The following is a 26,936-nucleotide window of genomic DNA, read 5'->3' as shown; positions in this document are numbered from 1 at the left end:
GGGGCTGGCCGGTGGCGACGTCACAGAGTAGGGTCCTCTCACCCGGGCCTACGGGCAGGTCCTGCAGCTGCAAACCGGAGACTGCGGTTCTGTAACTCGGAATCTCCTCATCTGCCTGCTGTGCCTCAGCCAGTGCCTCAAAGTCTACCCCTTGGGAAAGGGCATGAACAGTAGGGCGAGAGAGCGCACCCGCCACGACATTGTCCTTACCCGAGACGTGCCGGACATCCGTCGTGTATTCAGAGATGTAGGATAGGTGGCGTTGCTGACGGGACGACCAGGGGTCAGACGCTTTCGTAAACGCAAAGGTAAGCGGTCCGTGAACGCGGTGAAGGGCCGACCTTCTAGTAAGTACCTGAAATGCCGGATTGCCAGGTAGAGCGCCAACAGTTCCCGGTCGAAAGCACTGTACTTGAGCTCGGGTGGCCGCAGGTGTTTGCTGAAAAATGCCAGGGGTTGCCAGCGACCTGCGATGAGTTGCTCCAGCACCCCACCGACTGCCGTGTTAGATGCGTCCACTGTGAGGGCGGTAGGGGCGTCCATTCGGGGATGTACTAGCATTGTGGCGTTCACCAAAGCTTCCTTCGTTTGAACGAAAGCGGCGGCGGACTCCTCATCCCAGGTAATGTCCTTGCTCGGACCCGACATCAGGGCGAACAGGGGGCGCATGATCCGGGCAGCTGAAGGGAGGGCTTGCTGGAACCATAGGTTCGGTCGCTGTGTCCAGAAACCCGGCAGTTTCAACGAAACCGCATGAACAGAGGCGGCGGCGGTCATTTCTGGTCCAAAAATCGTTTGGACCGTCGGGGTCACCAATTGTAGCGGTGTGCTACATGCAGCGCTAAAATTATGACACGGAGTCGGTAACTGCAGTCGAAGGAAAAAACTTTATTCGAAATCCTCAGCCTCACTTTTAAGCCTCCCTCAACCTGCCCCCCGTGGCGCAGAGGCTCCAAAGCTCTGTGCTCGCAAACCCCCGTAGGCTACCTAATTGTGAGCCGGTTCGGATGTGCCAGGAAATGGGTCGCCACAATGTTGCTTATACAGTCTTAAGGTTTTTATTCAGCTCTCACATGAAGACTGGTCACAAAAATAGAATAAATTGATGCAGTGGTAAGAAGTGAGATATCAAGGCAAGGGTTATTATTACTACAGCTGCCAGGGAATCACTTATGAGATTCTGCGGAGCTCAGTACCATGTCCTTAGCTTTTGGTGAGGTGATGCACATTACAAAAAAGCTGGCCATCTGATCGATAATGTGAAAAAATTATAGATTACATGAAAGTATAAACTGTCTGAATAAAAAGGAAAATTAAGTAGAATCCAATCTGGAGAAGTGCAAGGTAATGTGTCTGAGAAGGGTAGACAAGGGATACACAATTAACAGAAAATAGGAGTAAGGGACTTTATTGAAAGGTAATAGATCAGTTGGTAGTTGAAATGTGAAGAAATTGTCTTATGAGCAAAGTCATTAAATGCAATTGGGGTAGAACTGAATACCAGTGGTCACAATATTACAGGAGGAATGTGAAGATGTAGTTAAGGATAATGAATGTAAAGGATATAGTTAATAAACATCTTTGAATAGGATACAGTATATTTGTTTTTTATTCTGGAAACAAGGTTTATTCTGAAAAAGTTTGAATTAACTGAGACATAATTTCCTTAAGTGGTGAGCAGCATTAGAAAGGAAAGCAAGAACTTCACTCCAGAAAGAAATATGTCAAAAGGAGAAACTGATGTAAAGCACAAAGACCAGGATGAAGGAGATTTTTTCCATTAAGAGGGTGGAAGGGGGAAAAGATTTATGATTTATCCATGATTATACTCCAGAGCTCCAATCAGTGCTGGGAGCAAAGCATTTCAAAGAGGTTACTCGCAGGACAGCAAAGCTAGTATAAAAGGTGAGCTTTGTGGGCGTTCGGACATTACAGAGGTCCAATCAGCATCAGGAGCAGAGCACTGTGAATTAAATAAAGGTACTGAAGGGGCAAGGGTGAGACATTGTTGGGAGTAGACCAGGAACATCAGGCTTTGACTCAAGAAGCTTAGGTCAAAGAAACAGGTTAGAAGATTTGGTCTTGGTTGCCCATTGTACAGTGCATGCAGGACATGGGAATTCATGGAACCTGGCAGTCTCTCTGATGAATTGAATTGATTTTATTTCTTACATCCTTCATATACAGTTGTAGTCAGAAGTTTATATACACCTTAGCCAAATACATTTAAATTCAGTTTTTCAGAATTCCTGACAATTAATCCTAGAAAACATTCCCTGTCTTAGGTCAGTTAGGAACACTACTTTATTTTAAGAATGTGATATGTCAGAATAATAGTTGAGAGAATGATTTATTTCAGCTTTTATTTCTTTCATAACTTTCCCAGAAGTTTACATACACTTTGTTAGTATTTGGTAGCATTGCCTTTATATCGTTTAACTTGGGTCAAAAGTTTTGTATAGCCTTCCACAAGCTTCTCATGTAAGCTGCTGAAATTTTGTTCCACTCCTTCAGACAGAACTGGTGTAACTGAGTCAGGTTTGCAGGCCTCCTTGCTCGCACACGCTTTTTCAGTTCTACCCACAAATTTTCTACAGGATTGAGGTCAGGGATTTGTGATGGCCACTCCAATACCTTGACTTTGTTGTCCTTAAGCAATTTTGCCACAACTTTGCCATAATGCTTAGGGGTCATTGTCCATTTGGAAGACCCATTTGTAACCAAGCTTTAACTTCCTGGCTGATGTCTTGAGATGTTGCTTCAATATATCCACATAATTTTCCTTCCTCATGATGCCATCTATTTTGTAAAGTGCACGAGTCCCTCCTGCAGCAAAGCACCCCCACAACATGATGCTGCCACCCCCATGCTTCACGGTTGGGATGGTGTTCTTCGCCTTGCAAACCTCACCCTTTTTCCTCCAAACAATAACAATGGTCATTATGGCCAAACAGTTCAATTTTTGTTTCATCAGACCAGAGGACATTTCTCCAAAAAGTAAGATCTTTGTCCCCATGTGCACTTGCAAACTGTAATCTGGCTTTTTATGGCTGTTTTGGAGCAGTGGTTTCTTCCTTGCTGAGCAGCAAATCAGGTTATGTCCATATAGGACTCATTTTACTGTGGATATAGATACTTGTCCGCCTGTTTCCTCTAGCATCTTCACAAGGTCCTTTGCTGATGTTCTGGGGTTGATTTGCACTTTTTGCGCCAAAGTATGTTCATCTTTAGGAGACAGAATGCGTCTCCTTCCTGAGCGGTATAACAGCTGCGTGGTCCCATGGTGTTTATACTTGCATAATATTGTTTGTACAGATGAATGTGGTACCTTCGGACGTATGGAAATTGCTCCCAAGGAGAAACCAAACTTGACATCATTTTCTGACCTCAATCCAATAGAAAATTTGTGGGCAGAATTGAAAAAGCATGTGCGAGCAAGGAGGCCTACAAACCTGACTCAAGTTATACCAGTTCTATCTGGAGGAATGGAACAAAATTCCAGCGACTTACTGTGAGAGGCTTGTGGAGGGCTACCCAAAATGTTTGACCCAAGTCAAACAATTTAAAGGCAATGCCAGCAAATACTAACAAAGTGTACATAAACTCCTGACCCACTGGGAAAGTGATGAAAGAAGTGAACTTGGCCTTTTCTCCTTGGAGCGACAGAGGAGGAGAGATGACTTGATAGAGGTGTACAAGATGAAAGGCATTGATCGTGTGGATAGTCAAGAGGCTTTTTCCCCAGTGCTGAAATTTCTAGCATAAGAGGGCACAGTTTTAAGGTGCTTGGAAGTAGATATAGAGGACATGTCAGGGATAAGTTCTTTATACACAGAAAGTGGCGAGTCCATGGAATGGGCTGCCGGCGATGGTGGTAAAGGTGGATGCGATAAGGTCTTTTAAGAAAGACTCTTGAATAAGCTTAGAAAAATAGAGGGCTATGGGTAACCCCAGGTAATATCTAAAGTATGTAGATGCTTGGCACAATGTGCGTGGAATGGGCTGCCAGCAAAGATGGTAGAGGTGGATATGATAGGGTCTTTTCAGAGACTTTTGGATAGGTACTTGGAGATTAGAAAAATAGAGGGCTCTAGGTAAATCTAGTAATTTCTAGGGTAGGGACATGTTCCGCATAACCCTGTGGGCCGAAGGGCCTGCATTGTGCTATAGGTTTTCTATGTTTCTATAACGTTGTGGGCCAAAGGGCCTGTGTTGTGCTGTAGTGTTCCTATGCTTCATCCTTTTGTGATCCCAGTTTAGTCCAGAATTGCCAGAGGTCATGTCTGGACCTCCTGTATTTTACTTGACCTGATCACCACTAATCTGACTCTCAGCAGCCTGATGATCTCTTGGTTCATCCAGAGCTTTTGGTTGGGCAAGACTCCAAGTGATTTTGTGGGGGGAGACACATTTGTCCACAACTAACTTTATGAAGTCCGTGACTCAGTGACTCTAAGCAGTATTGTGGCTGCTCCTCTACCTACAATGCTTTTGATGATTGAATCCTCCAAATCTTAATTTTCATTGTAAATTTAAAATTATTGCTAATACCTTCAAATTCGTCACAGATCCTAACTTGAAGTAGTGAAATTGCTTTATTTTCACTCCTAGCAGTTCCAGGCATCTCAAAACCTGAATGCTTGAAAACATTGTGAGCAAAGAGGTTCCAAATTATTTCTTGCTGACCACTGACAAATATCACTGATTCACTGCTTTTTGAATACGAATGATGCTACAGGTTTCCTCCACTATCCAAAGGTACAGCGCTCCTATGAAACCGTTGGTAAGCCAAAATGTTGCAAAACGAAGAAGCAATTACCATTAATTTATATGGGAAAAATTTTTGAGCATTCCCAGACCCAAAAAATAACCTACCAAATCATACCAAATAGCACATAAAACCTAAAATAACTTGAACATATAGTAAAAGCAGGGATGATATGATAAATTCACAGCTATATAAAGAAAAGATATTGTTTGTCTGGTGTAGTTTCACTTATCACACTCGGGAAGACAGCGAACCAAAATCGATTTGGAGAAGAAAATCGGCATATACACGCATGCGCACGCACATGCCCGCACAAGGCTTCACAGTCATGGTAGTCTTTCTTAGGGTAAACACACGTATAAAGCTGTCGTCTTTTTTTCTCGTAAAAGCGAAAATCCTCTTTGCGAAAACAGGTACTAATGTAGGTTTTTCGTAACAGCGAGCTGTCATAAAGCAAACATTCAAAAAACAGGGGCCATCTGCATTTAAAAACTAATTGCTCTAAGCATGGTGTAGTGTCTAATAGCCACATACATACAGGCTAGTTAGAAACTGTTTGGCAACAGTATCCTGTCCCAGTTTAGAAGCACAGTGTCCCAAATAAGTTTAAGGAAACCCCACTATTTTCTTAATAAGTTTTTGTTCTTTAAGAGTTGTCCAAAGCAAGTGCCTGCCCCAATTAACCGATGGCCCAATTAACTGGAATACACTACCCCGTGATTCATTTTATTGCAGGCATTCACAGGAAAATAAACAAAAATACAATAGAAAACAAGAGTCCATTGTATTACAGGAACGGTACTAATATGGATAGATTAGCTGACTGGCAGAAGGGTGACATTGTGAAGCCAAGGGGCTTTTCCAGTTGGCTGCCAGTGCCATTTCACAGTGGGGAATGTTAGGATCTTTTTTCATGTTATATGTCAATGAACTGGATGATGAAATTGATGGCTCTACACCACATTTGCAGAGAATACAAAGACAAATGGAGGGGCAGATAGCAGGGATTCGATAAGACCATAGGAGCAGAATTAGGCCATTCAGCCCATTGAGTCTGCTCTGCCATTTCATCATGGGTGATTCCCTGATCCTACTCTCTTACCAGAGCCCTCGATGCCAAGACCAATCAAGAATCTATCAACTTCTGCTTTGAATATACCAAAATGGACTTGCCTTCACAGCAGTCTGTGGCAGAGCATTCCAGAGATTTACCACTCTTCCACTTAAAAAAAAATTTCTCTTACTTCTGTTCTAAAAGGTCACCCCTGAATTTTGAGGCTGTGCTCTCTAGTTCTGGATACCCCCACCAAAGGAAACATCCTCTCCATATCCACCTTATCTACTCGTTTCAACATCCAGTAAGTTTCAATGAGATCCTCCTGCATTCTTCTAAGTTCCAGTGAGTCCAGGCCCAAAGCTGCCAAACGCTCCTCATATGTTAACCCCTTCATTCCCAGAATCATCCTCATGAATCTTCTCTAAACTCTCTTCAATGACAATTCACCCTTTCTGAGATATGGGGCCCAAAACTGTTGACAATACTCCGTGCAGTCTGGTTAGTGTCTTATAAAGCCTCAGCACTATCGCAAATTAACCTTCTGGGAGTCTTGCACGAGGACTCCGGAGTCCCTCTACACCTCTGATTTTTTCCACTATTGTTCCTTTTACCAAAATGCATCATCATACATTTCCCAACACCGTCTTCTATCTGCTTTTTTTCCCTACTCTTCCAATTTGTCCCAGTCCTGCTGCAATCACATTTATTCCTCAGTACCTCCTACCTATCCACCTATCTTCATATCATCTGCAAACTTTGCCACAAAGCCATCAATTCCATTATTTTAAATCATTGACAAAGTGAAAAGTAGGTGTCCCAAAACTGACCCATAAGGGACACCAGTCGTCACTGGCAGGCAACCAGAAAAGGTCCCTTTTATTCCCAGTCACTGCCTCCTGCCTGTCAGCCATTCCTCTGTCCATGCCAGTATCTTTCCTGTAACATCATAGCATTTTATCTTGTTAGATGCACCTTATCAAATATCTTCTGAAGTTCCAAGTAAATGGCATTTGCTGTCTTTCCTTTGTCTACCCTGCTTGTTACTTCCTTGAATCCCAACAGATTTGTCAGGCAAGATTTCCCTTTACAGAAACCATGCTGACTTTGACTTATTTTATCATTAGTCTCCAAGTACCCAGAAGCCTTGTCCTTAATAATGGACTCCAGCACTTTCCCAACCTAACTGGCTAATAACTCCCTCCCCTTTGTCTTCCTCCCTTCTCTCCTTCTTCCTCCCTTCTTTCCTTCTTCCTCCCTTCTAGGAGTGGCTAGTAGAGTGGAGTGACATTTTCAATTTTCTAGTCCTCTAAGACCATGCCAGAATCACACGATTCTTGAAAGATCATGGCCAATGCATCCATTAATTCTTCAGCAACCTCTCTCAGGACTCTGAGATGCAGTCCATCAGGTCTTCAGGTGGATACATCACCTGGACTATTGAGGGTGCCTTAGCACTTTTCCCTTTTTAATAGCAATGGCACTCACTCCTGCTCCCTGACACTCATGGACCTCTCGCATACAGCTAATGTCTTCCACGGCAGAGACTTATTAAGTACTTATTAAGTTCATCCGCCATTTCTGTGGCCCCATTCCTACCTCACCAGTATCATTTTCCAGTGGTCCAATATCAACTCACACCTCCCTTTTATTCTGCATAAAAATGAGCATCCTGCTTTAAATTATCAGCTTTTCCCTCAATCTTTTCACTTCTTATAAGCTATTTTAATTGCCTTTTGTTGGATTTTAATAGCTTCGCAACCATCCAACTTCCCACTCACTTCTGCAACCTCATATGCCCATAGCTTTTATATAGTCTTTAACTTCCCTTGCCAGCAAAGGTTGCCTACCACTGCAATTTGAGAACTTCTGTGGGACATAGCTATCCTGTGCCTTGTGAACTATTTCCATAAACCTCAGCCACCTCTGTTCTGCTGTTATCCCCACCAGAATCCCCCTGGCCAAACTTCTCTCACATGCCTCTGTTTAATTCCCTTTACTCCATTGCAATACTGATACATGTGTCTTATGCTTCTCCCTCTCAAAATTCAATCATATTATGATCACTGCTTATTAGCTCTGGATTATTATACAAAAGATTATACAAGATTTGGGTTATTATACAAAAATATACATTGAGCTAATAAAATCAGGGTTATCACACAACACCAAATCTAAGACAGCCTTTCCCCTAGTAGGCTCAAGCACAAAAGCCATCTTGGAGGCATTTTACAAGTTTCCTCTCTTACGATCCGACACCAACCTGATTTTCCCAATCCCCTTGGAAATTGAAGTCCCCCATTATAATAGTGTCATTACCCTTATTACATGTCCATTCCAGCTTCCTTTGCAATCTCTACCCCACATCTTGGCTAGTGTTTGGAGGCCTATATATGATTCCCATAATGTTTTTTTTACCCTTGCAGTTTCTTCACTCAGAAAGACTCAACATTCTCTGACCCTACGTCACCTCTTTCTAAAGATGTAATTCCATCTCGCCTGTCCTTTTGATACAAGTATATCCATTGATGTTAAGCTCCCAACTATGGCCTTCTTTCATCCACAACTCAGTGCTACCCAGAATGTCATACTGACCAATTTCTTATTGTGCTACGATTTTATCCACTCGATTACTACTCACATTTAAATACAGCACCTTCAGTCCTGCATTCTTCGCATTTTGCCTCTGTGGTACAATTTAAACTTGGCTGTCTGCTTTTGTAAACAATCACTGGCTTGTCCTTCCTTACATTCACAAGTTGCCTTGAATAGAGTACAGCCTTATCCACAAGTTCCGCATGCACGAGTTCAACCAACCGCGAATTGAGACAACCCGGAAGTGCTCTTCCAGCACTTGTTGTTCAAACATATACAGACTTTTTCTTCTTGTCATTATTCTCTAAACATTGCAGTATAACAACTATATACATAGCTTTTACATTGTATTAGGCATTATAAGTAATCTAGAGATGATTTAAAGTATACGGGAGAATGTGTATAGGTTATTGTGGATCGGGATCGAAAAAAAATGGAAGTTCTCTTACTAAGTCAGAAAAGGTGCATCTGGCATCATTTAGCGTCAGTCAGTCAAACATTTGTCTTAGTACATAGTATATATTTTACTTTTCTATGAATATAAAACACTTAAGAAACGTTATGTATTTCAATAATATATATGGTTATATGGTTAATAATTAAACCACTGCACTTACATCAGGGCAGGGCCTTTCTCACTTTATCCTTTAAAATTGTCCCGATTGTTGACCGACTGTAGCCTAATGCTTTTCCAATGACCAATGGCGTTTCACCTCTTTCCAATCGCTTTATTATTTCCACTTAATTTTCAATTGTGATCGTGATTATTTTCGTGAACAGAAACACTGCGGATTCAGAGCTCCGCCAGGTTCTAAAGACCACTGCACTGAAACAGGTTAAATAAGGGACTCGAGCATCCGCGTTTTTTGGTATCTGTGAGGGGTCCCGGAACCAATCCCTCGCAGATAAGGAGAACTGACTGTATACGGAAGTGTCTGGTTGGGCATTTTCGTTGAAGGAATAAAGTCATAGACTACTTTCTAAATAGGGAAGCAAATTCTGAAATCAGAGGTGCAAAGGGACTTGGGAATCTTTGTGCAGGATTCCCAAAAGGTTAACTTGCAGGTTGAATTGGTGCTAAGGCTGGCAAATGTTACATTAGCATTCATTTTGAGAGGACTAGAATATAAAAGCAAGGGTTTTACTAAACTTTGTATAGCATTGGTCAGACAATACTTGGAATATGATGAGCAGTTTTGGGTACCTTACCTAAAAAGAATGTGCTGGCATTGGAGATGGTCTAGAGGAGGCTCATGAGAATTATTTTGAGAATTGAAAAGTTAATGTACAAGTAAAATTTGATGGCTCTGTACCTGTATTCACTGGAGTTTATTAGAATGAGGTGTGGATCTCACTGAAACCTGTCAAATATTGAAAGCCCTAGATAGAGTGGCCATTAAGAGGATGTTTCTTAAACTGGGGTTAGTCTTGGGCCAGAGGGCACAGCCATAGAAGGACTTTCCTTTAGAACAGAGATGAGGAAGAATTTCTTTAACTGGAGGGTGGTGAGTGTGTAGAATTCGTCAGCACAGACAGCTATTGAGGACGTCATTGGCTATATTTAAAGCAGAGGCTAACAGGTTCTTGATTAGTAAGATTGTCAAAGGTTACTCAGAGAAGACAGGAAACAAGGGTTTTTACCTGCCTACTGTAACAGAGGTGACTCCCTCTCTGTAACTCCCATCACCTTACAATTCCCATTTGTGCCAAAAGTCATCTAGCTGCAGCTACAATTCTCTAACAAGGTTTGTGACTAGTGAAACATCTCGTTATCAGGGAGACCCATAGAATACACGGAAGTTACTGGCATGGTTACAGCATTGGCTGATTGGTAGGAGGCAGGAGTGGGAATAAAAGGATCTGTTTCTGGTTGACTGCCAGTGACAAGTGGTGTTCCATAGGGGTCAGTGCTGGGACCATTTACTTTTATGCTGTGTATCTATGATTTAGGTAATGGAATAGAGGGTTTTGCTGCCAAGTTTGCAGCTGATACAAAGACTGGAGGATGGGCAGGTAGTGTTGAGGAAAAAGGAAGGCTGCAGAAGGACTTAGACAGGAGCATCCATTTAAAAAAGAGATGTGGAGAAATTTCTTTAGCCAGAGGGTGATGAATTTGTGGAATGTTTTTAAACCACTGGCAGCTGCGGAGGCCAGGTCACTGGATCTACTTAAGCCAGAGTTTGATAGGTTCATGGTTAGCCATGACATCAAAGGATACGGAGAGAAGGCTTGGGAATGGGCTGGGGGGTGGGGGGGAAGAGGATTGGCCATGATTAAATCACAGGGCAGACTCAATGGGCTAGATGGCCTAGTTCTGCTCCTGTATCTTATAGTCTTAAGCGCTTGAAAAGTGTGCGAAGATGGGATACACGTTCGGATTTGGATGCTCTGGCAACAACCATGTCATCCATACAAACAAAAAGAAATCTATTATTTTTTAAATACAGACTCCATCAGCCGTTTGGAAAGTCTTTGCTGCATTTTTCTGCCCAAGCAGTGTTTGCAGAAGCTCAGAAGTTTTGGGAATGTTCTCTGAGCACATATGCACCTGATAGTAGCCCCTAACTAAATTGACTTTGGAAAAAATTGACTTTACAGCTAAGGTACTTATAAGTGTGGGACTGGATAGCAATTCGGAGGTGGTGACCTTGTTAAGGCCCGAAATATCAGCTTTACTCTTTCCCATAGATGCTGCCTGGCCTGCTGAGTTCCTCCAACATTTTATGTGTTGCTTGGATTTCCAGTATCTGCAGATTTTCTCTTGTTGGTGAACAGAAATATGTAATGGAATTGTTTATCCAGAAGAAAGCACATTTAACATAACAAACATTTGTCCCTAGTCATTAGCAAAACAGATCAACAAGTCATTCAACACACTGTTGTTCATTAAGGGGGCCACAAAAGGATTAGGTTCTCTCCTACTGCTCTCAATGCACTTGTTATAATGATTTGCACGTACTGAAAGTCCAGAGAGCAGAGTTTAAAACTTATAACGAGCAGAATGTCAGAAACAACCATGTCAGGAGAGTAAATACACCAGCTTTACAAGTCTGTCCAATGTAACTTCAGACCCATGTCACACTATCATTGAAAAATGGCCTCACAAGCCAATCAGCTGTACTATTACTACTGCACTCAAAGTGAAAAGTAACTACCTAACCAAGGTAGAACTGTGCAAGTAACTGAAACAGAAAGACTTCAGTGGTTCAAAGTGGTTCTCCAACTTCCCAAATAGGCAACAAATACTGTCCTTATCGCAATACTGAGAATCCGCAAAACGAATAAAAACACATTTTATTGGCTGACAGACAGGTAATAACAAAATCAATTAAAGAAAACAGTCAAAGAACCGGCTGGTGTCAAATGCAACACTCGCATTGATACTGCCCAAACATTACTAGATTTGCTTCTCGAACCTCCCATGGTAGCATGTTCTAGTCACCCACTGCAGTGTAAAATCTCCTTTAAAATTTCACCCTCCCACCATAAAGCTGCACCCTCTAGTGTTTCGACATCTCCACCCTTGGGAAATGATTCCAACCATTGATCACGTAAGCATCTCAAAATAAGCAGATGTTACTGCCATTCAACTGTATCAGTTGAACTGATCTATACAAGAGCACAAGAAATTACAGAAAGTTCTGCAAGTAGCCTAGTGCAGCATGTAAACTAAACCCCCTTCCAATGACCCATCTATACAGTGCTGGCTCAGGAAAGCAGCTAAATTAATCAAAGATCCCATCAGTCCTGGACACCCTCTCCTTTTTCATTGAGCAGAAGGTACAAAAGATGCAATAAGAGATGAGGCCACATTCAAGTTGGAGGAGCAACACCTTACTCTATCTGGGCAGCCTCCAACCTAATGGCATAAACATTGATATCTCAAGCTTCTGGTAATCGCTCTCTCCCTCTCCTTCACCATTCCCATTTTTCTTCTCATCTCCTTACCTGCCCATCAGCTCCTTCTGGTGCTTCTCCCCCTTCCTTCGATAGCCTTCCATCCTCTCCTAGAGTCTCCCTTCTCCAGCCCTTTATCTCTTTCACCAATCAACAACCTCTTCTCCAGGCTTCACCTATCCTTCCTCCCCTCCCCCCACTCTGACTTCTTTTTTCCAGACCTGATGAAGTGTCTTGGCCCATCACGTCCACTGTTCACTCAAGTCATATGTAGAGTTGAAAGTCAGCGTGTCTTTAATCAAAAGTGTCATGGTCTCAAAAAGTAGTCAGCCTTAAGAAGATTTTCTTCATCCACTGGTAGAATGATTCTTTTGGAATTTTCTACTCGAGAATATTGGAGTCTCTGTTGCTGAGCTTATTCAGACAAATTAGTTAAGTTTTTAAATATTAGGGGTAAATTAGGGGATATTGCTGCAGAGCTACAAAATCAGCCATGGTCCTCTTAAACAGGAGAAGAGTTATGAAGAGATTCCACCTCTTATGTTTTCTTGCAACAAATAAGCAAATGTTACCAGCTGATGAGAAGCAGACCTTACAGGGAGCCAGGAGTTATTAACAGCCAGGCAATATATTTTACAATCTGACAGACTCCTACTTGTATGCATGCAAAAAGCATAACTGGGGTTCAAAAGTACCCCCCCACACCCTTACACCTTCAAACAGGAGTCTTTATGCACTCTGATGAACTCACAACTCATTTACTGAGACACTGTAGGCAGTTTACTGAAGAGAAATAACAATAGTAATTATTAAATAAGACCATAAGATATAGGAATAGAATTAGGACATTTGGCCCATCGAGTCTGCTCTGCCATTCAATCATGGCTGATCTTTTATTTCCCCCACCTCAGCTCCATTCCCTGGCCTTCTCCTCGTAACCTTTCATGCTGTGTCCTATCAATCTCTGCCTTAAAAACATCCAACAACCTGGTCTCCACAGTTCCCGGTGGTAATAAATTCCACAAATTCACCACCCTCTGGCTACAGAAATATTTCTGCATCTCTGTTTTAAATGAAAGCCCCTCTTGAGCCTGTGCACTCTTGTCCTAGACTCCCCCACCATGGGAAACTTCCTTTCCACATCCACTCTGTCTAGGCCTTTTAACATTCATAAGGTTTGAAGGAGATTCCCCCCCCCCCCCCACCCTTCCAAATTCCAGCAAGTGCAGACCAAGAGCTATCAAACGTTCCTTCTATGATAACCTTTTTATTCTCGGAATCTTCATGAACCTCCTCTGAACCATCTCCAATGCCAGCACATCTTTTCTTAGATGAGGAGCCTAGAACTGTTCACAATACTCAAGGTGAGGCCTCACGTGCCTGCTCTTATGCTCTATACCTCTTGAAATGACTGCTAACATTGCATTTGGGTTCCTTTCCTTCAACTCTACCGTTAGGGTGGTCTGCACAAGGACTCACTTTGCATCTCAGATGTTTGGATTTTCTTCCCATTTAGAAAATAGTCTGCATGTTTATTTCTTCTACCGAAGTGCAAGACCATGCATTTTTCAACATTGTATTTAATTTGCCACTTTCTTGCCCATTCTTCTAATCTAAGTCCTTCTGCAGCACACTTATTTCGTCAACACCACCTGCCTCCACCAATCTTTGTATCATCTGCATACTTGCCACCTATTGCCATCTACTAAGACACCCATTCCATCATCTAATTCATTGATATAGAGCATAAAAAGCAGTCCCAACACCGACCCCTGTGGAACACCGCTAGTCACTGGCAGCCAACCAGAAAAGGATCTTTTTATTCACACTCGCTGCCTCTTACCCATCAGCCAATGCTCTAACCATGTTAGTAACTTCCCTGAAATACCATGGGTTCTTAACCTGGTAAGTAGTCTCACATGTGGCACCTTGTCAAAGGCCTTCTGAATGTCTAAATATACTACATTCTCTTTATCTGTCCTACTTGTAATCTCCCCAAAGAATTCCAAGTCAGACAAGGTTTTCCCTCAAGGAAAACATGCTGACTTTGTCCCATCTTCTCCTGTGTCACCAAGTACTCCATAACCTCATCTTTAACAACGGACTAATATCTTCCCAACCACTGAGGCCAAGCTAACTGGTCTAATGCCTCCACAATCCCTACCGCTACTGCTTTCAGAACCCTAACGTGCAGTTGATCTGGTCTGAGTGACATATCTACAAGTAGGTCTTTCAGTTTTTTGAGCACCTTTTCCCTTGTAATGGTAACTGCACTCACTTCTCTTTCTTCACACACTACAACATCTGGCACACTGCTAGTGTCTTCCACAGTGATGGCAAACCTCAAACCTTCAGTCTGAGCACATTCCTTCTCTATCACCTGCCTATCCTCCCTCTCGCACTGTCCACAAGCTTTCTCTATTTGTGAGCCAACCTCCTCTTCCCCAATCTCTTTAGTCAGTTCCCAACCCCCTAACAATTCTAGTTTAAACTCTCTGCAGTAGCCTTAGCAAACCTCCCCGCCAGGATATTCATCTGCAAACTTGGCAACAAAACCACCTATTCCATCATCTAAATCATTTATATACAGCATAAAAAGAAGTGGTCTCAACACCGACCCCTGCAGACCACCACCAGTCACTGGCAGCCAAAGAGAAAAGGATCCTTTTATTCCCACTCGTTGCCTCCTGCCAATCAGCCAATGCTCTAACCATGTTAGTAACTTTGCTGTAATATCATGGGCTCTTAACTTGGTAAGCAGCTCATGTGTGGCACATCAGGCTAATCTCCTTGCTGCTGCCTTCCTCCTTTCTTAAAGAGTGGAGTAACATTTGCAATTTTCCAGTCCTCTGGCACCATGCCAGAGTCCAATGATTTTTGAAAGATCATTTCTAATGTCGCCACAATCTCTAACGCTTTCTCTTTCTAAACCCTAGGGTGCAGTTCCTCTGGTCCAAGTTGACTTATGCACCTTTAGCTTTATGAGCACCTTCTCCCTTGTAACAGTAACTGCATCCACTTCTCTTCCTTCACACACTACAACATCAGTCATACTGCTGATCCACCATTTTGCAGTGCATGGAGTAAGACGTGTTTTATAGCGGCTCCACTTTTCTTTATATTTTACATCCCACTGACAGATTCCTTTCAAGTTTGATGATTTATTGCTTCTGCTGAAGGATTTACCATTTAATTACGATGACTGGAAGTCAATCTGGCATTGAATTGAAAAGCAACAAGACTTTTCCTGAAATGGAGCAAACTGAAGAAATAAAGAAATCAGAGGAACCTGTTACTTTAGCAGGAATATCTTCTTCAATACAAGATATGAAGTTTGAATTTGGATCGCTCAATACTAAGATCGATAAGCTGACGGATACCAACGGGAAGCTTGAAAAATCTATCTTTAATGTCCAAGAATCTCTGGAGAATTTGGACTTTCAATTTCAGATGCTTAAACAGACTACAAATCGAATTGAGAACAAGCATGAACAATTCAGGCAAACTATTAAAGAACAAGGAGTGAAGATGTCTTCGATGGAAATGAAAATTAATGAAATTGCCTCGGAACTATCTGAAACTAAGAAAAAAATGATTGATTTAGATAGTAGAGCTCGTCAGAGGAATTTGTGTATACTAGGATTGCCTGAAAATTCTGAAGCTGGTGATCTGTTAAAGTTCTTCTCAGACATGCTGTACTCACTTTTTAGTGAGACCCTGGAAGCTAGCCCTTTACTTTATAGAGTTCCAAGATTTCGGCGTTCATCTGAATTGCATCCTCAGCCAATTGTATATATTATTATACAACTAAAAAAGCCATACATAATCTTCAAATCAACAGAGATTTCTATAGTCGAAGATTTTCCTCCTGAGATTTTTGCTGAAAGAAGGAAATACCGAGAAGTCATAAGCGAGATGTATAAGCTAAATTTACATCCATCTCTTTGGCATCCAGCTTGGCTAATAATCTTTCCTGAATGGTCTCAGTCACAGAGAATCTACTCCCCCCAGGAGGGATGGGAGTACATTAAAAATCTTAAGGTTAAGCCGATTGCTGAATAGGTAATTCTGATGTATGAGATGTTTATAGATGCCCTGAGTAATTGGTATGGGATGTGGCTGATTAATTTTTTTTTACTCATTAATAATTAGTATATACTTATAATTGTTTTGTAGGGAACTTTTACAGTATTATACTATAGAGATCTGTATAGGACCTGCTGTGAACTACACTTTTTGTTTGTTTGTTTCAACATTAATATAGTTTTACGTTTGTTATTTATATATATATATTTTCTTTTTTTCTTTTTTTGAAAGAAAGAACTTCAGTTGTAATATTATTTGCTTGGATTTCATTTTCTTTGAATATGTGATTAATATACTTTAGATGAATTTAAGATGGCCATCACCAGTTATGTTTTTATTACTGTTAGATACAGCACTGCAGTATTTGGAATTTGTTTGTCCCTTTTATTATGGCTAAATTGGATGGGATTAATATTTCAATTTTAATACACATAGCTGCAAAATGAAGGATAGGGTCAAGGGTCACTAGGTTAGCATGCGACCAGCCTATTGGTTGCTGTTTTTCTGGCTTTGTTTGTGGGGGGGGGGGGGGGGGGTGGAGAGAACTATTAGAATAAATTTTCTTTCTCGATTGGGCGATTGGGTGGTTCTTTTGACGGACATTTTTTCGCAAATAAGTCATTCCTTCCAGTCATGTCCATACCTGTTGGTTTAATCTACGGTTGTGCAATAGTTTTCTTTATAAAATATTAAATTAAATCTTAAACACCGATGTTAATAAAATTAATATAATCTCTTGGAATCTGAATGGTGTGAATCATCCTATTAAGCACAAAAAGATTTTTAAGAAATTAAAAACATTTAATGCAGATATTATTTTTGCGCAAGAAAATCATACACAGAGACAGGACGAGGACATCTTTTTAAATTTTGGAAAGGACCTTTATTTCATTCTTTATCGACTAATAAAGTTAGAGGGGTATATTTTTGTTAACTCCAAAATCCCTTTTGTACATTTTAACAGAATTGCTGATTCGATTGGAAGATATTTGTTACTGGTTTATTATGCAATCAAAAGGTAGCTTTGGTGAGTGCACACGCACCTAATTTAGATAGTCCTGAATTTTTTAAGAAGCTTTTTTCTGAGCTACCGAATTTGAATGAATATAAGTTGATCATGGGCGGTAACTTTAATTGTTGTCTGAACCTGGCGATTGACAGGTCATCAACCAATCCATCGCTTCCTAATAAAGCAGCGGCTTTAGCTTCTTTTCTACTAAAATATGGCCTGGTCGATATCTGGAGATATAAACACCTTAATGACAAAGATTTTTCTTTTTTTTTCCCACACATTCATCATAAATACTCTACAATTGATTACTTTTTTCTAGACACACGTTTGTTACACTGTTGTTGGTGTACATATGACATCATTGCGTTGTCGGATCACGCGTCTTTGAAATTAACCCTGAAGCTTTCTGATAGCTTTTTGAAAATGTCACAGTGGAGACTGAATCCTGTATTGTTACAGGATCCAGCTTTTGTTAGTTTTATTACGGAGCAAATTTCTATATTTTTTGAATTTAATACAACTGAAGGAATGTTAAACTTGGTTATATGGGACACAATGAAATATTTTCTTAGGGGACAGATAATTCCATACTCAGCAGCTTTAAGAAAGAAAACTAAAGCGGAACTGTCAGTGCTTAATAATAAAATTAGAGAGATAGATAAAGCGTATTCAGTAAAACCTGCTGAAGACCTATATAAAGGGTTGAACTTCAAACACAATACGATTTGCTTCTGATCTTTCCCATCCAACAGCAAATTCTTAAATCTAAAAGTCTATTTTATATACATGGAGATAAGTCAGGTAAACTTTTGGATGGTCAGTTAAAGGCTGGTATGGTTAAAGATAGATCTTAAAAATTCGTAGACCTGATAGAACTGAAACCTTAGATCCTTATGAAATTAATAAGATATTTATGGATTTCTACTCTAATCTTTATAAATCTGAATTCTCTGACAATACTATTATTATGAAAAAATTTTTGCAAAAATTAAATATACCCAAAATTTTGACTCAAGATGTTGATATATTAGATACACCTATTAAACAAGAGGAGATAGCTAAAGCTATATCCTCTATGCAATTAGGGAAAGCTCCTGGACCAGACGGTTATATGGTGGAATTTTACAAGACTTTCCATGAAATGCTTATATCACATCTTCAACAAACATTTACTGATTCTATACCCTCTGGGAACCTTCCAAAATCGTATTATGAGGCATTAATTTCATTGATTCCTAAAAAAGGAAAAGATTTATCAGAATGTACATCCTATAGACCTATCTCTTTACTGAATGCAGATTTTAAAATCCTCTCTAATATTCTAGCCAATAGACTTGAGAATATTTTGCCTACTGTTATCTCAAATGATCAACTGGATTTATTAAAAATAGGTACTCGGATTTTAATATTCAAAGACTGTTAAATATCATTTATTCCCCCTCAGTTAAAGAATCTGAATGTATTGTGTCTCCGGATGCAGAGAAAGCTTTTGATAGGGTGGAGTGGCCTTATCTGTTTCAGGTTTTGAAGAGGTTTAATTTCGGTCCGGGATTTATTTCCTGGATTAAACTGATTTATCAAGCCCGGGTGGCTGCAATTATAACTAATAATCAAGAGTCTCCTTATTTTTGTTGTCCTCTCAGTCCTTTATTATTTAATTTGGTTTTAGAACCACTTGCTATCACTCTGTGCAGGGTATTAAGAGAGGGGATAATTTACATAAGGTTTCGTTATATGTGGATGATTTATTAGTTTACATTTCAGACTCCAGGAAATCTATTATATTTATGTTATCTATATTTACGGAATTTAGTTTTTTCTCTGGATATAAGCTCAACTTACATAAAAGTGAACTATTTCCTACTAATGATTATACTGATTATTATGATCAAATACCTTTTAATATTGATAAAAACTATTTTACTTACCTTGGTATTAAAATTACTAAAAATTTTCAAGACCTATTTAAGTATAATTTTCCCCTCTAATTGAATATAATCAACAAGCGCTTTCTAAATGGTCACCTATGTCGATGTCATTAATTAGTCAAATAAATGCTATAAAAATGGTTATTTTACCGAAATTTTTATATATAGTTCAAGCAGTTCCATCTTTTGTTCCGAAAATATTTTTTGATAAAATAGATTCTATGATGCTGTCTTACACTTGGAACAATAAAAGCTCCAGAGTGAATAAATTTTTATTGCAAGAATTAAAAAAAGATGGAGGACTGTTGCTACCAAACTTTAGATTTTATTATTGGGCAATTAATATTCGTTATATCACCTTCTGGATTCATAGTATAGATAACCAGGATTGCCCTTCATGGTAACATGTGGAGGAGAATTCGGTGAGGGGGTTTTCTTTAGCTTCTTTACTAAGAGCTCCTCTTCCTTTTTTGTTCTCCAGGATAGGTAGACAAGGTCTTAGTCTTATTGTTAAACATACTTTAAAAATTTGGTTTCAGTTTCATAGATACTTTGAATTAAATAACTTTGTACTCTCTAGTAATATCTATTTTAATTTTTTCTTTAAACCAACTCTGGATAATACCTTTTAATATGGAAAACTAAGGGAATAAAAATTTTTTAGATTTGCTTTCAGAGGATTGTCTTTTTCACAGTTAATGGATAAATATGATATATCTAATACACATTTTTTTTTAGATATTTACAAGTTAGGATTTTTAACGATTTTTTAACCGAACTATCCATTGGCTTATTCACCAAATTTGGTTTATGCTATTTTTCAGCTTAAACCATTTCAAAAACGATTACTAGCTATTATATATAAACAGTTAATGAATGCACGTATAACGCCTAATAAGGTTAAACGTACTTGGGAAATAGAACTTCAACATTCACTTTCAGATGATCAATGGAGTAAAATTTATTATCTAGTTAATAATTCATCTATCTGTGCACATCACACCCTAATTCATTTTAAGATAGTACACACTGCCCACATGTCCAAAGATAAATTGGCGTATATTTTTTCTAATATAAGCCTGTGACAGATGCAACTCTGAGGTGGCTACTCTAACTCATATGTTTTGATCCTGTGTAAAATTAAATAATTTTTGGAGGGATGTGTTTAGAATATTATCAAAAGTTATAGGTGTGGATTTACAACCCAATTCACTTAAGTTCCTGCTGCCGCTCAACATGTGATAGCTTTTTCAACTTTACTGGCTAGGAGAGCTATCTTGTTATACTGGAGAGATTCTAATCCGCCTACTGTTTTTAACTGGCTCTCCTCCATTATGCCCTGTTTAAGTTTGGAGAAAATAAGAAGCCGGACGTTTGACACATCTTTTAACTTTCAGCAAGTCTGGCGACCCTTTATTCAATATTTTCATATGATTTACTTTTTTTTTCTTTCTTTTTTAATTTTTGTTAAGGAAAAATTTTCCTTATCCGCAAAGGTTTGGAGATGACTGGAATGATGTCTTCTTTCTTCTTTTATTCTAATTTTATCCTCAAATGGACTGCCCAATCTTTTTTTTTGTTTTAGGTTAGTTTAGCTGTTTTTTTTTCTCTTTAATAAAATTTCCAATCTTTTTATTTTCTTTACGATTTGTCAAGGAGTTGTTGTTTCTTGTTTATATACTATATACAACAGCTTCACATTATATTTAATTGACCTTGACAGAATTTTTTTGTTTCTGCATTTTTTGTATTATGTGTTTGCTAAAACTCTGATTTGTAATTTTTTTCTCTGTTGGAAAATTAATAAAAAGTTTGAAAATATTAAAGTTTGAAAATGATAAAGTCATACTGCTGATATCTTCCACAGTGAAAACTGATGCAAAATACTGATTTTGATCATCAGCCATCTCGTTGACCCCTGCCTCATTTTCTAGTGGCCCTATATTCACTCTCATTTCTCTTTTATTTTCAACATACTTGAAAAAAACTTTTACTATCCACTTTGTTATTATTTGCTAGCTTGCTTTCATATTTCATCTTTTCCCTTCTAATGATTTTTTTTGTTGCTGTTTGTAGGTTTTTAATAACTTCCTAATCCTTATCTTCCCACTAATTTTTGCTTTGTTGTATGCCCTTTCTTTTGCTTTTACAATAGCTTTGACTTTCCTGGTCAGCCACAATTGTACTATTTTACCATTTGACTATTTCTCCATTTTTGTAGAGCACAACAAAACACAGATGACCTGGTCATCCACTGTACCTAGTCCCATCTCCAGCCATCTCGACTTTGTCTTGCCACTGGATCCAGATGGGAATTGGGAAGAGAGTGAGGCTGACACTGCGCAACTCTCCCTCACTTAAATCTAAATCATGCACTAGTCTCGACACCATCACGGTGTCGAGATCTTCATCCATGACGATGGGCGAACACTTTTGGAATACACATGTCCTGCACCTTACTCATTTCCCAGAAATGCACATCATTGCTGCTCTGCTGTCATACCTGCCATTAATTTCCCTTACTCCACCAAAATACTGTTACAACAGACTTCACTTTCTCCCTACCAAATTTCAAGTTAAACTCGAATCATAGTGATCACTGGCTCCAAATGGCTCTTTTACCTTTAGCCCCCTAGCCACCCCCAGTTCATTACATAACACCCAATCCAGTACAGCTGATTCCCTAGTAGGTTCAACTGCTCTAAAAAGCTATCTCTTAGGGATTCAACAAACTCTCTCTCGAGATCCATTACCAACATGATTGCCCTTTTGACTAACCTTTTCTATTTCCTGTTGTAACCTGTGGTCCACATCCCAGTCACTGTTTGGAAGGCCTTTTATATAACTGCAATCAACATGCTTTTACCTTGTAGTTTAACTCAACCCACAAGGATTCAGCACCCAATCCTGTCACATCTTTCTACTAATTTGATGCCATTCTTTACCAGTAGAGCCACACCACCGCTTCTGCCTACCCTCTGATATAACACGTAATCTTGGACATTCAGCTCCCAATTACAACCATCCTTCAGCCACGATTCAGTGATGGCCACAACATCGCACCTGGCAATCTGCAAAATTGCAACAAGAATATCCACTGTATTTCTTACACCACATGCATTTAGATACAACACCTTGAGTACCATTTGCTATCCTTTCTGATTCTGCATCCCTAATTTGATAGGGATGGCTGCAATTAAGTCCTGCCTGCCCTTCCTAACAATCTGTCTGCACTCTATCTTCACTTTTTTTTACCATCTGTCCTTTCCCAAGTCCCTTCACTCCAGTTCACAACCCCTTACAAATTAGTTTAAACTCTCCCCAACAGCTCTAACATGGAAAACATCCTTTCCACATATGCTCTGTTTCAGCCTTTCAACATTCGAAAGGTTTCTGTGAGATTCCCCCTCATCCTTCTGAACTGCAGCAAGTACAGACCTAATAAACCTTTCATTCCTGGAATCCAGAATTCCTGTAAAGCAAATTATCCAAGAACCTGAAGCCTTGCCACAGCTTCTCAGCCAGGCATTTATCTGCCAAATTATGCCCTCACTGGCGCATGGCACAGGCAGCACTTCAGAAATTACTGCCCGAGGGGGAGGGGGGGGGGATCCTGCTTGTCAGCTTTCTACCTAGCTCTCTAAATTCTCTTTTCAGGACTTCATTTCTTTTCCTTCCTATGTCATTGGTACCAATATGCACCAAGACATCTGGCTCCTCTACCTCCCTCTCCAAAATGTTGCAAATGCGATCCGAGACATCCCTGACCCTGGCACCTGGGAGGCAACATACCATCCGGGTGTCCCATTCACATCCACAGAATCTCCTGTCTGTTCCCCTCACTATTGAGTCCCCTAACACTACAGCTCCCTTCTCTCTCTTTCCCTTCTGCACCATGGACCCATGCTCAGTGAGTGGCACCTGGCCGCCATGGCATTCTCCTGGGATGTCATCCTCCACAAAAGTATCCAAAGTGGTATACTTTGTTTTTGAGGGGAATGGCCACTTAAGTGTTCTGCCCTAACTGCCTATTTACATTTCTCCTGACAGACACTGGTCCAGGGTTTGCTGTTGTTTGCAATAATGTATAAATAACTTAGATTGGAGTGTAGATGGGTGCAGATGATAAAAAGAATTTTTAAGTTGTGAACAGTGCAGAGAACTGTCAATATACAGTAGAATATTGCACATAGAGTAGAACCTGGGCAAGTGTGAATTGTCTCGTTAGGAGATCTAACACAAGGGACCCTTACCAGTGCGTGCATAAGATCCAAGTCCATACTCACTGAAAGTGGCCACACATAGACATTATATGGGATACTTCATTGCTCAGTATTGAGTATAAGAGATATTAATCACATTGCCTCAGTATAATACTCTGGTTAGGCTGCACTGTGTGCAATTCAGGTCACTCTATTACAGGAAGGATGTGGAGGATTTGGAAAAAGTGCAGAAAAGGTCTACCAGGAATAGTTTTCTCTGAATTGTCAGAGGCTTGTTACGCATGAAGAGAAGGAAAGCTTAAAGAAATGTGTGAGGCAATTTGCTTTATCTAAGTACCCCATTTGGGGGTGGGGGGGAAGAGGCGGGCATACTACCTGTGGTCAAATGGCCAAATGACGTTTATAAAAAACAAAATGCTGAAAATAATGGGCAGTAAAAGTGGAAACAGAAAGTTAATAGTTCAGGTGTAGGAACCTTCACACTGAAAGATAACTCATCAATAGAAAGGGTAAATCAAATGACTGGAAGCTGAACAAACCACTTGGAAAGGAATAACGCTTAGAATTTGCTGAAGCTTTCAAACAGACACTGGAGAAAACCGAATAGCAAGGTAAAAGAAAGGACAGCCGGGGTAAGGGCTAATCCCAAATCCGATCGTGGCCTTAGGGGAAGGAGACAGCATCAAAAGCGACGACAGTAGATTTTCTGAGGACTGAAGAGTTGGAGCAAGTGGCAACGGCGATAGGAAGCTGACCCACAACCGTGGTAGGACAACGGATAACACAGGTCGCTGTAACATGGCGAATGGGCAGAAGCGTAGGCTCCCAAGGCCCGGGCCTAAGCCTTACCTAACACACTATCCCAGAACCTCGGCTCCTCACCACTCCTCTTCGACTCCGCTTACCTGGTCCAGGTTCTCCTCACTCCCGCTATCATCACTGTCCGAGTCGATGACGATTCGCCCCTTACGTTTCTTCAGCATCGCGGCGCCGCCTCGGGCCCTGGGACAGAGCAAGGCGCCAAGCGGCAGTAACGCGATCCCAAAAGGGCAAGGCAAAGGCCGGCCGAGGTCTGCGTGGCTTAGCCGCACGGAGCCTGAGATAGGAAATAACAGGACCACAACTTCACAGGAACGGCCAAAAAAAAATAAAATGTTCGACTCCCGCCACGAACCGGCCTCAGGCTCCAACACACAATAAACCAGCGCAGAGTACGCACGCGCAGCAAGCGACTGGCGCTTATTAGCATACGGCGTACGGTATTGGCCATCAAAGAAAGGAAGAATATTAGGTTGGTGAGGTGTGGGATGGGTTGGGATGGGTTGGGAGGGTTGGGGGGGGAGAGGTGAGGTGTGGGATGGGTTGGGGGGGAGAGGTGAGGTGGGATGGGTTGGGGGGGGAGAGGTGAGGTGGGATGGGGGGGGAGAGGTGAGGTGGGATGGGGTGGGGGGGAAGAGGTGGGATGGGGTGGGGGGGAAGAGGTGGGATGGGTGGGGGGGAAGAGGTGGGATGGGTGGGGGGGAAGAGGTGGGATGGGTGGGGGGGAAGAGGTGGGATGGGTGGGGGGGAAGAGGTGGGATGGGTGGGGGGGAAGAGGTGGGATGGGTGGGGGGGAAGAGGTGGGATGGGTGGGGGGGAAGAGGTGGGATGGGTGGGGGGAAGAGGTGGGATGGGTGGGGGGGGGAGAGGTGAGGTGGGATGGGTTGGGGGGGAGAGGTGAGGTGGGATGGGTTGGGGGGGGGAGAGGTGAGGTGGGATGGGTTGGGGGGGGAGAGGTGAGGTGGGATGGGTTGGGGGGGGAGAGGTGAGGTGGGATGGGTTGGGGGGAAGAGGTGAGGTGGGATGGGTTGGGGGGGAAGAGGTGAGGTGGGATGGGTTGGGGGGGAAGAGGTGAGGTGAGGTGGGATGGGTGGGGGGGAAGAGGTGAGGTGAGGTGGGATGGGTGGGGGGGAAGAGGTGAGGTGAGGTGGGATGGGTGGGGGGAAGAGGTGAGGTGAGGTGGGATGGGTGGGGGGGAAGAGGTGAGGTGAGGTGGATGGGTGGGGGGGAAGAGGTGAGGTGAGGTGGGATGGGTGGGGGGGAAGAGGTGAGGTGGGATGGGTGGGGGGGAAGAGGTGAGGTGGGATGGGTGGGGGGGAAGAGGTGAGGTGGGATGGGTGGGGGGAAGAGGTGAGGTGGGATGGGTGGGGGGGGAAGAGGTGGGATGGGTGGGGGGGAAGAGGTGGGATGGGTGGGGGGAAGAGGTGGGATGGGTGGGGGGGAAGAGGTGGGATGGGTGGGGGGAAGAAGTGGGATGGGTGGGGGGGAAGAGGTGGGGGGGAAGGGGTGGGGGGGAAGGGGTGGGGGGGAAGAGGTGGGGGGAAGAGGTGGGGGGGAAGGGGTGGGGGGGAAGAGGTGGGGGGAAGGGGTGGGGGGAAGGGGTGGGGGGAAGGGGTGGGGGGAAGAGGTGGGGGGGAAGAGGTGGGGGGAAGAGGTGGGGGGGAAGGGTGGGGGGAAGAGGTGGGTGGGATGGGGTGGGGGGGATGAGGTGAGGTGGGATGGGGTGGGGGGGAAGAGGTGAGGTGAGGTGGGATGGGTGGGGGGGAAGAGGGTGAGGTGGGATGGGTTGGGGGGTGGGTGGGTGTGGGTTGGGGGGGGTGGTGGGTGGGGGTTGGGTGTGTGGGGGTGGGTGGGGGGTGGGTGGGGGGTGGGTGGGGGGTGGTGGGTGGGGGGGGGGGGTGGGATGGGTGGAGGGGAGAGGTGGGATGGGTGTGGGGGATGAGGTGGGTGGGTGGGGGGTTGTGGTGGGTGGGGGGTTGGGTGGGATGGGTGGGGGGAGAGGTGGGATGGGTGGGGGGGAGTGGTGAGGTGGGATGGGTGGGGGGGAGAGGTGAGGTGGGAGGGTTGGGGGGAAGTGGTGAGGTGGGTGGGGGGGAGGTGGGTGGGTGGGGGGGGAGGTGGGGTGGGTGGGGGGGGGGTGTGGTGGGTGGGGGGGGGGGGTGTGGGTGGGTGGGGGGGGGTGTGGGTGGGTGGGGGGGGGGTGTGGGGGTGGGGGGGGGGGTGAGGTGGGTGGGGGGGGGGGTGAGGTGTGGTGGGGGGGGGTGTGGTGGGTGGGTGGGGGGGGTGGTGGGTGAGGTGGGTGGGGGGGGGGTGTGGTGGGTGGGTGGGGGGGGGTGTGGTGTGGTGGGTGGGGGGGGTGTGAGGTGGTGGGTTGGGGGGGGGTGTGGGGGGTGGTGAGGTGGGTGGGGGGAGGGGTGAGTGGGATGGGTGGGGGGGGAAGTGGGAGGTGGGTTGGGTGGGGGGTAGAGGTGGGTGGGTGGGGGGGTGGTGGGTGGGTGGGGGGGAGAGGTGGGTGGGTGGGGGGGGTTGTGGTGGGTTGGGGGGGGGGTGGTGG

At 42.8% G+C, this 26,936-nt stretch overlaps 1 protein-coding gene across 2 annotated transcripts in view; it reads right to left on the bottom strand.

Moving 5' to 3' along the window:
• rtf1 (RTF1 homolog, Paf1/RNA polymerase II complex component) overlaps positions 1-24,787 on the bottom strand; it is a 207,319-nt gene extending 182,532 nt beyond the window's left edge. For both annotated transcript variants that reach the window (XM_059951609.1, XM_059951615.1), the window contains exon 1: positions 24,469-24,787. In XM_059951609.1, coding sequence (XP_059807592.1) covers positions 24,469-24,546 — 78 coding nt within the window. In that variant the 5' untranslated portion in view covers positions 24,547-24,787. The remainder of the gene's footprint in view (positions 1-24,468) is intronic.
• Positions 24,788-26,936: the final 2,149 nt, after the last annotated feature.

This window comes from Hypanus sabinus, chromosome 2, assembly GCF_030144855.1.
Source record: "Hypanus sabinus isolate sHypSab1 chromosome 2, sHypSab1.hap1, whole genome shotgun sequence".
NCBI lineage: Eukaryota > Metazoa > Chordata > Chondrichthyes > Myliobatiformes > Dasyatidae > Hypanus > Hypanus sabinus.
Note: the sequence above shows the minus strand (reverse complement) of the source record. Positions and strands in the feature narration are given on the sequence as shown.